The 10591-nt window shown below is 46.4% G+C and overlaps 1 protein-coding gene across 1 annotated transcript; it reads right to left on the bottom strand.

Annotated features, from left to right (window-relative positions):
* Nucleotides 1-5367: 5367 nt before the first annotated feature.
* LOC103739483 (olfactory receptor 49) lies at nt 5368-6309 on the bottom strand. Its single transcript, XM_008839914.1, is given in 1 exon segment — nt 5368-6309. A coding segment is annotated over 1 exon segment (942 nt).
* Nucleotides 6310-10591: the final 4282 nt, after the last annotated feature.

Below are 10591 nucleotides of genomic sequence, written 5' to 3' on the forward strand. Positions count from 1 at the left end.
CCCCAGCATGCCTTTTACCATTTCTGATGAAGTTGCTTCCATCTGTGTACCAGGTTTCTTCGGCGTCAGGCAAGGGAACATCCTTCAGGTCAGGTCTGATGCAATGCACCTGTGCCAGAATTTCAGTACAGTTGTGGAGTGGGCCCCCGAGATTGGGATCTGGCAACAGCGTGGCTGGGTTCAGGGCCATTGGTATCTGGAATTTGATCCTGGGTGGATTTAGGAGCAGAGCCTGATAATGTGTTAATCGGGCATTGCTCAACCATCGATGGGGGGGGGTTGCTTGAGCACCCCCTTGAGGGCATGAGGGGTTGCCACAAGCAGGTCCTGTCCTAGAGTTAACTTGTTAACATCCTTAACCAGCAGGGCCACTGCTGCTATAATTTGCAGGCGGGGGGCCATCCAGCTGCTACAGGGTCTAATTTTTTGATAGGTATGCAATAGGTCTCTTCCAGGGGCCTACTCTCTGGGTGAGGACCCCTTTTGTAATACCTTTATGTTCATCCACATATAGACAGAAAGGTTTACTTATGTCTGGTAGTCCTAGGGCAGGGGCCTCTAAGAGCTTGTGTTTTAGGGTTTCAAAGGCCTCTTGCCTTTCCTGCATCCAGTTGAAGTCCTGTCCTTCTTTGGTAGCCTCATATAGGGGTTTTGCAATTTCAGTGAACCCCAAAACCCAGAGGCGGCAGAACCCTGTGGTACCCAGGAATTCCCTTACCTGTTTTCTGGAGGTTGGTTCAGGTACCTTTAGCACAGTCTCTTTGTGGGCCTTAGTCAACCACCGCTGCCCCTCCTTGAGGATGTACCCTAGGTATGTCACTTCTTGCAGAAATATCTGAGCTTTTTTTGCTGAGGCCTGGTATCCCAAGTCCCCAAGTATGTGGAGTAAGTCCTCTGTCCCCTCCAGGCAGGACTTCTGGTCTGGTGCCACGATCAATAAGTCATCTACATATTGTAACAGGCTTATGTCGGGGTGTTGGGCTCTGAACTCACCCAGATCTTCATGCAGGGCCTCATCGAATATAGTTGGAGAATTTTTAAACCCTTGAGGCAGTCGCGTCCAGGTCAGCTGGCCACTGATTCCTGCCTCCGGATCATGCCATTCAAAGGCAAAGTAGGGCTGACACTGTATACGATTGCCGATCTGGTGGCAGGGTACTGAGTAACGTATAAGGGTTGGGGACAGTGGGATGAATGTCAATGACTCTCTTGTTCACCTCCCTTAAATCTTGTATGGTCTATAGTCCCGGGATTAGGGCTTTTTGACAGGCAGGAGTGGGGTGTTCCAGGCAGACTGGGTCGTTCTCAGCACCCCCAGTTCCATTAATCTGGTATGTGGAGTAATTCCACGTTTTGCCTCTAGGGGCATAGAATACTGGCGCACTTTAACAGGGTCCGCCCCTGCTTTGAGTTCAACATATACAGGAGGCCTGTGTCCTGCCAGACCCATACCCCCTGTTTCCGCCCAGGCTTGGGGAAATTCTTGGAGCCAATCTGATATATCAGGGTTTAGTTGGATCGGCTCCTGATGGAGTCTATATTCCTCAGTCAGGTCGTTGGTGACTAGAACCTGAACTGGTGCCCCGTTGTGAAGCAGGGTGGCTCCTTTAGCTGTGAAGTGGATCTGTGCCCTCATTTTTGACAATAAATCTCTGCCCAGAAGTGGGTAGGGACATTCTGGGATTACTAGAAACGAGTGGGATACCCGGCCCTTCCCTAAATCTACTGTTCTTCGGGTAGTCCATGAATAGGGCTTTGTTCCTTTTGCCCCCTCTACACATGTAGTTCTGGAGGACACTGGCCCTCTTGGCTCCAATAAAACCGAATTCTGGGCACCAGTATCCACCATAAACCCAATTGGTTTCCCCTCTATTTTCAGGGTCACCCTGGGCTCAGGGAGGGGACTTGAGCCCCGTCTCCCTAGTCACTGTCTTCACCCCCAATTAGAGCCAGTAATACCTTAGCTGATTGCTTATTCTTCTTGGGGCAGTCCTTCACCCAGTGCCCTTCCTCCTTGCAGTACGCACACTGGTTTTTCCCTACCTTATTTCGTGATCTGGATCCCACCGGTGAGCTCCCTCTGTACTGGGGGTTGGTTGCCAATAATATCTCTCTGAGGTCCTTCTTGTGGTGGGCCTGTTGTCTCTCCAGGACCCTGGTCAGGCTTGCTTCCTGTCTTTTTTCTTTTCTTTCCTCTCTTTGTTCTGCTGTCTCCCTTCTATTATAAACCTTTTCCACCACTATTAAGTCCCTAAGGTTCTTTTCTCCTAGTCTATCTAAAGAATGCAACTTTCTCTTGATGTCAGGGGCTGCCTGGTTAACGAAAGCAAACATCACAGTTTGAGCTGATTCCTCCACTTCTGGGTCATACAGAGTGAACTGCCAGAAGGCATCTTGTAACCTCTCTAGGTATGAGGCTGGGCTCTCTTCGGGCCCCTGTCTGACATCATAGACCTTAGACATATTGGCGGGTTTTGGAGCTGCCATTTTGAGACCTGCTAACAGAGTCTGGTGGTAGACCAGGAGCCTCTCCTTACCTTCTGCCATGTTGTAGTCCCAGTTGGGATGGCTAGGGGGAAAGCTGGCATTAATGATGCCTGGGTCTGTGGTAGGGTCCCCGGTGGGGCCCAGAACCAATTCCCGGGCTGCCTCGAGGATCCTGTTTCGCTCCTCAGTAGTGAACAAGACACTCAGGAGTTGGTGGCAGTCGTCCCAGGTGGGCTGGTGAGTGAAGAGAACAGTTTCCAATAAGTTAATCAAGTCCCTGGGGTTTTCAGAGAAAGGTGCATTCTGTGAGCACCAAGTGTAAAGATCACTGGTGGCAAAGGGCCAGTAATGAAAGGGCTGATTGCCCTCTCCATCTGGGGGCCCCGCCGGCCGGAGGGGGTGGACAATGGTGTCAGGCTGGGAAGCTGCCCCCCTCTGGCTCCATGTGGCCTGCTCAGGTCCCTGTGGAGGCAATAGTGGCTCCTCAGGGTTAGGAGGCAGGGCCTGCACTTGTGGCGCCGTTGGCAGGGTGCCTGTCTGAGAGGAGTAGGGCGGGGGAAAGATGTCGTTCTCCTCCATGCCTCCCTGGAGAATGGGTTTCTCTTCTGCCTTTGGTCTGAGAGGGAGGACCTGCAGAGGTGGAGGGGGAGCAGTTGGATTAATCGGGGGAAGGAAGGACTTGACCCAGGTAGGGGGGCCATCGGGTCGTTCGATGAGGCCTCGCCAGGTCATGATGTATGGGATCCGGTCCTGGTGGCCCATCCGTGGGCGGAAGACGTGGTCCTCTACCCTGGAAATTAAACTCAGGTTAAAAGTCCCTTCAGGGGGCCATCCAACATTGAAGGAGGGCCAATAAACCGAACATTAAGTTGTCCATTTCTTTTTCTTTACATCTACAGTATTGTTATGGGCAATTGTCTTAATGTCCTCCCAGTGGACTAGTGTAAGATCTAGAGGGGAAGATGAGGTGTTGCCCATAGCATTTCTCAGTCCCGTCCGTTGTGTCAACAAAGAAATTAGAACAAAGATCACAAGACAGAAGAACGACACAGACAGAGGGCCCAAAATAAACTACCACAGCTTTCAGATGGTCTGGACTCTCAGCTGTGTGGATTCCCTGGCTCGATTGTGCCAAAGACTGTAGGGATAGGACACGCGTGTCCCAACAGGGTCGCATCACGAGGTCCTCTGAGGTTTTAGATGGACTAGTGTCCTGGTGGGGTGTCCGGTGGGGAACACCCACCCCGACAAGGATGGGGACGTCTCCCAAATCCTCCAGGTCACCTTGCTAGCGTTCCAGCAACAAAAAACTGAGATCAGATGGCTGCGACCAAAGGGAAAGTATAGAAAAGACAGGCAGACAAACACAGTTTTACAAAAACTTACCCGGCCGGTTGATCACAAACCTTTTGGGGTTGGTTCCTCTTGGGGGTGGGGGGTCTCTGGGGGGATCCTGGACGAGCCTCCAAATGTTGTACCTCATCCACTGGACCCCAAAAAGACCACCGAGGACCCAACACACCAAAATGCAAAAGCAAAGGTTTATGGTTTATTCGGGCTTAAGCCCGGGCTCTCAGACCTCACCAACTCAACGGATATGTGCTGAGAGTCCAGAGTAAGAGAGAGTGGAGCCTTTTATAGGTTTTAGACAAAGAGAGGAGGGGGATACCGAAGATACATTTTGGTTGGTTCAAGGAGCCCATGCGCGGCAACATAATTTTAAACTGATTGGATGTATAAGATGCAGCCCTGGAAGTTTCTTATTGGTAGGTAGTATTCTCAGGGCTGTGGAATGTGCTGTTATCTGTGGGGCCAGGAGTCTCAATTTTTACCTTATAGGGCAGTTTTCATGCCTGGGCTTGCTTAATCTATAGTTTCCTGGAAGGTGGGGGGAATAGCAGGTGGGGGTCAGGGCATGCCAGGGCATGTCTAGGCATGTCTAAAGCAGCAGCCAAGCATTTTACAGAAGCTAAAAGAGCAATTAGTGGGGGTCTGGAGGGATTGGGGGGTAGCGGGTGAATGAAGAGGGTCTCAGGGTTCTACACTTTTATGTATATAAGTGTATTGCCTGCACCCGTAAGTAATGTAAGTGCACCAGTGCCCGCAGAGGTCAGAAAAGGGCATCAGATCCCCTGGAATTGGAGTTATAGATGGTTGTTAGCTGCCATATGGGTGCTGGGAATCAAACCCAGGTCCTTTGCAAGAGTAGCTGGTGCTCTTAACCACTGCACTATCTCTCCAGCCCCTTAAACTGTTCTTAAACCTCACATCTCACACTTCAAACAACCAACCAAGTACTACGCTCTTGGAAGGAAGGCTCCATGTAGTTAGCTAATGCTTTTGGAACCACTTACTGAGCTGAACTTCTTTACTTATTAGCAAGTTGACTTTCATTACCTCGTAGGTCCGTTTATGTGCTGTAGTATCTTTGCAGATCACCTAACCAGTTCTACTGAGCTTCTTGTGAGTTATTGACTGTTTCCTGTATTATAACGTCTTCATTTATTCCTCATCCACTTTGTGAGTATTCTCTATATAACACTTGTGAAACCTATCATAAATGTATTCTTCTGGTTATTTTTATCAAATTTGAAAATTATAAGCAAAGAAGAAAGTTTATTCTTACATTTAAAAACAGGAAAGAGTATAAAACTCAGATACAGACGAGGGTTGGAAATGTCAAGATATACCATACATAGTACTGTTACATTGGATTTTCTGTGCTCTCTGAACAAGACCAAATGGATTAATAATGATACATGTAAGAAAATACCATACATGAATGCACATCATATAAAACCATGGTTGAGGGGAAAATCAATGGAGACATGATAGGCTTCATCAGCAGAGGTTCAAGCAAGTCAGCAACACTGGCTCTTTTCATGTCTTGCTCGGCTTTTGGAGCCTGCTGACATGCTCCCTAAATACCTGCTTCACCTGCTTGTTCCTCAGGGTGTAGATGAAAGGGTTAAGGGTTGGCGTCACTACAGTGTTGAGCAAAGCCACCACCTTGTTCTGGTCCTCCCCCTGCCCACTCTTGCCCGACTGGACATACATGAAGATACAGCTGCCGTAGAACAGAGATACGACGATGATGTGGGAGGAGCAAGTTGAGAAGGCTTTCTTCCTCTCTTTGGCTGAGGGGATGTGCAGGATGGTATAGAGGATGTGGCTGTAGCAGGTGGCAGTCACAGCCAGAGTGCCCAGCAGGCTGAAGTTGGCAATAACAAAACTCAGGAACTCTACCAGGCTTGTATCTGCACATATGAGTTCCAGGATTGGGAAGTTGTCACAGAAGAAATGGTTAACTACATTGGGGCCACAGAATGGCTGCTGAAATATAATGGAACTTGGAACCAGGATGAGGAGGAATCCTGATGTCCATGAGCAGAGCACAAGCTGGACACAGACCCTTTTGCTCATGATGGTGGCATAACGCAGAGGGTTACAAATGGCTACCTACCTGTCAAAGGACATCACTGCCAGTAGGAAGAACTTTGTGGTGCCCAGGAAGAAGTAGAGGAATGCTTGGAGGAAGCATCCTGGTAGGGAGATGGTCCTGTGTCCTGTGATGATGTTGGTCAGCATCTTGGGGAAGATGACTGAGGTGAACAAGATCTCCAGGACAGCAAAGTTGCGAAGGAAGTAGTACATGGGGGTGTGGAGGCGCCTGTCCATGAGGGTGACGATGATGATGAGGACATTCCCCAGCAGTGTGAGGAGGTATGTCAAGAAGAACCCCAGGAAGATGAGCAGCTGAAACTCACAGTCATCAGAGAGCCCCAGCAGGACAAACTTGGTGATGGCGGTGCGGTTCTCCATGGCTCTTCTGACCTGGGTTGGGATGGCTCATAAAGCGGGCTCAGCATCCCAACGTGTGAGTTTTGAGCATCTGGAGACAACCTGGAACTGAACAGTGCAGAGGAATGGATGCCACATTGTGAGCTGGAGGAGTCTTTTGTTTTTTACAGCCACCAGCCCTCTCCCTCCTCAGGCTAATTGTCAAGATCTCTCATTTAGTCAACATCAGGCCATAAACTGACCAAGTTTTAGTAAATTTGGGGCAATTATTTCAGATAAGTTTTTAAAACTTTTTTTTAAAATGTAGCCTATTTTTTGTTAGGAAAATTTCCTTTCATTATTTTACATCACGTGATATATTTTCCCATATTTATTAAAATGTTGTAAGGAGACTCCCAAATCCATTAATATATTTCCCTCTGTAAATCCTACATCCCACAAATCATGGGCTTTTATTGACAACATTGATGGAAAACTTACTCAAGAGCTTGTTATTGAAGGCATTTTAGTAAAAGAGGCTGTAATTGTATCTGAAGTCTAGTTACCTATACTTAAGACACTGTTACCTTAAGCTTAGGTTAACATTGGTTAATATCGTCCTTAGACATCTTCATAAATCTTGTCATTGATTATTTTTTTTTGGGAGGGGGTATCTTTTTGAGACAAGGTCTCCCTGTAGCCTGGAACTCACTATGTAGACCAGGCTGGCTTCGATCTCACAGAGATCTGCCTGCCTCTGCCTCCTGAGTGCTGGGACTAAAAGCGTGCGCCACCATGCCCGGTTTATTGATTGTTCTTTACAGAAATGATAGGGCAAGGAAAACTACTTCCCTAAGCTGGTTAACCTAAGCTTAAGAAACCTTGCAGCAATGTGAAAAATAATGATACCAATGGAAAATGTTCTTCTAAGACTTAAGCAGATAATGCATAGCCAATCCTTAGTCCTGGGCTACCGAGTGAGCAGTTACATAATATAAGGTATCCTTTTTTTTTTTTTTTTTTTTGTCTTTTTGAGACAGGGTCTCCCTATAGCCCTAGCTGGTCTCAAACTCACAGAGATCCACCTGTCTCTGCCTCCCAAGTGTAAAGGCATGCGCCACCACTCCTGGCAATATCAGATATCTTAATTTCTTCCTTTATGTCTAAAATTAGTACAAAAATAATGTAAGGGTAAATCATAGAAAATATGGTGAATTTGGGGGAAATACATGTTGTTTTATTTTTAAAAAAATATTTTATTTATTAATTTAATTTTATGTGTATGAGTGTATTGCCTGCATGTATGTGAGTGCACCCATGTGGTGCAATGCTGTGGAGGTCAGAAGGGGACCTCGGATTCCCCTGGAACTGGAGTTAAGGACGGTTCGTAGCCACCATGTGGGTGCTGGAAATCGAACCTGGGTCCTCTGCAAGAGCAGTCAGTGCTCTTAACCGCTGAGCCATCTCTCCAGCCCTTTATTTATTATTTTTATTTTATGTGTATAAGTGTACTGCCTGCATGTCTCTAAATGCACCCATGTCATGCAATGCTCATGGAAGTCAGAAGAGGGTGTCAGATCCCCTGGAAGTGGAATTACTGATGGCTGTTAGCCTCCATGTGAGTGCTGGGAACCGAATCCAAATCCTCTGTAAGAAAAGCCAGTGCTCTTAACTGCTAAGCCATTTCTCCAGCCCAGAAATACATGCTTTAAATGCTTTAGAATTATAAAAATCTTAGCTGCAGGCAGGTGAGATGGCTCAGCAGGGGAAGCACTTGCTACACAAGTCCTACCAATTCAGAACCCATGTAAAGGTGAAAGGAAAGAACCAACTCCACACAGTTGTCCTCTGGCCGCCACATGTGTGCTATGCTGCACACATGCCAACAAACCGTATCATATACATACACAGTAATGATGATAGTAAGAGTTATTAACAGCTCAATAATGATAAAGAATTATTAACAGCTCATTATGAAACACGACATCTAGAAGAAGAAGAATAAAGCTTCACGTACAACCACACAAAGACAACATTTGTGAAGCTTTTGATGTGGGGTACAGTGATGGAGCACTTAACTAGCGTATATGAGGCCATGGCTTCAAGACCTTGCACCAAATTTTCTTTGATGTGCTCTATTGTGTTTTTCTATGCTATTTACCATTTATTTATTGGCTTATGTAGCTGTGCTCATAGATTTTGCTACTTTACCTCTTTCCTTCCCACATTTTACTAAAATAAATTTGCTGTTGTCACAAACTTTTTGTAATTATTTAGCTATTTTTGAGGAACACGTGCTAGGGAAGCTGATATGTAGAGATAGGCATGCAACTATGGATTAGGTATGTTTAATGCTTTTGAAAACCCTAAATAATAAAAACAAATAATATAATATAAATGGTTATTCAGAGTTGGGCATCAGTCCAATCTCAATTTTAGAGAATTTACCCTCTTCTTAAGTGCTGATTTTAGGTTACACTCGTTAGTAGTGTCCTTAGACATCTTCATAAACCTTGTCATTGATCTTTATAGAAACGACACGCTAAAGCAAATTTTTCTTTCTTTCTTTTTTTTTTTTTGAGACAGGGTTTTGTAATGTAGCCCAGACTGGCCTTGAACTTGTCATCCTCTTGCCTCACTCTCTAGAACTCTGGGAATACAGGTGAGCAGCACCACACCTGACCAAGACAAGCTTCTGTATGGGAAACTGACTCTTCAGAATATTTCAGGAGACATAAAGGGTAAACAGATGGCTGAAGGTATAGGAGAGGCCTTGGAGACACTGTGACATAGTCAGGATGCTGAGCACCCTGAAAGACCAGAGAAGCAGCTGTGCCACAGTCTGCCCAGGGACACCTGGAAACAAGCGACAGACACCTAGACAGTGCCCCGAATGCCCTTCCCCCCGGCTTCCAAAAATTGCATGAGACAGGTTGCCCCAGTCCCACAGGCTTCAGAGCTTGATTGCCTTCCCAGGCAGCTCTAATGGCTGAGAGTCCTGCTTGCCATGGGAGCTTCTGGGTCTACAATGTTGCTTGAGGGCTATGCTTCTTACGGGACTCACCAGGTTTTCTAAGACGGTCTGCAGATCATGGACATGGGTAGGTCTTGTCCGCTTGCACTTCAAGCATCACCAAACCTTCATGTTTCCCAACAACCCCATTTCCCTTGGTAGAAGTCCCTTGCTCAGTTGTCACCGACACATGTCTGGGTCTTCCCAGAAGTGAGTTGTCTCTGGATACTCGCCACGGCTGAGTTTACTAATTTCTTAAGAGGCTGCTAGAGCTCTTGTCCCCTACTGTTACTGCTGGACCACTTTCTTGGGAAAGCGAATGTACAAACCTAGTTAAATATTCTCTTACTCCTGTACCAAAGGAGAGACAGATATCAATTGATAATTTATGTGGCTGACTTTCATTTGTATTTGAGTTTACTAACTAATGATACATGCTCTTCCAGGGCTGTGGTGCCGATAGACGATTCTAGATTAAACTAATCATGATAGACTCTTTGTGACCTGGGAGGAGGCCTGGTATGTTTGGGGTGCTCCTTGGTCTCCATGGAAATTCAGAGACACACAAGATACACAGCTCACCCGAGATTCTCATTCTACTTTTGCTGGATGGAGCTTCATTTCCCTTGAGATTCATTACCATCAGTGATAACAGGGACTTAAAAGGTCCCTTACCTCTTATTTTATTCGGCTTTGGGATCGAAAGTTTACTTTGTTCTGACCAAGAAGCCCAGAAACTTGAAATAAAGTTTTAATTAGGAAAAGAAACATGCTTATTAAAACATTCAATACAGTTTTGTTGTTTATTGTGTGACAGACACTGCTGTGGATACTACACATGAGGAGGTTTTGTGGGGGGACAATAGACACTAAAAAATAATCAGACAAATTGCAGTTGTGACTTGTGCTCTGAAGAACATCATTGGAGATCCTGACCCAGACTGAAGGACAGGTGTCCAGTCTACTTGGACTACTATAAAAATACCCTGGCTGAGTGGGAATGGACACTTGTTTCCCATGACTCTGGGGGCTGGGGAGTCCCATGATGAGGATGCCACCTGATTCAGTGTCTAGTGATGGACTGCTTGGCTTGCTGATGGCTGCCTTTCTTGTTGTGGTGCAGATTGAGAGGGCTCTGGTCTCCTCTCAAAAAGGCTCTACTTTCATGGCCTATTTCTTTGTTAATTTTTAAAAAATTTTGTTGTATGACTGTTATGTCTGCATGTGTGTAAGTGCACCTGTTTTGTGCAGTGCCCATGGAGGTCAGAAGAGGGCGTCGGATCCCCTGGAACTGGAGTTAGGATGGTAGTC

The sequence above is a fragment of the Nannospalax galili genome, unplaced genomic scaffold (assembly GCF_000622305.1).
Source record: "Nannospalax galili isolate Female #2095 unplaced genomic scaffold, S.galili_v1.0 scaffold1119, whole genome shotgun sequence".
In the NCBI taxonomy this organism is placed as follows: domain Eukaryota; kingdom Metazoa; phylum Chordata; class Mammalia; order Rodentia; family Spalacidae; genus Nannospalax; species Nannospalax galili.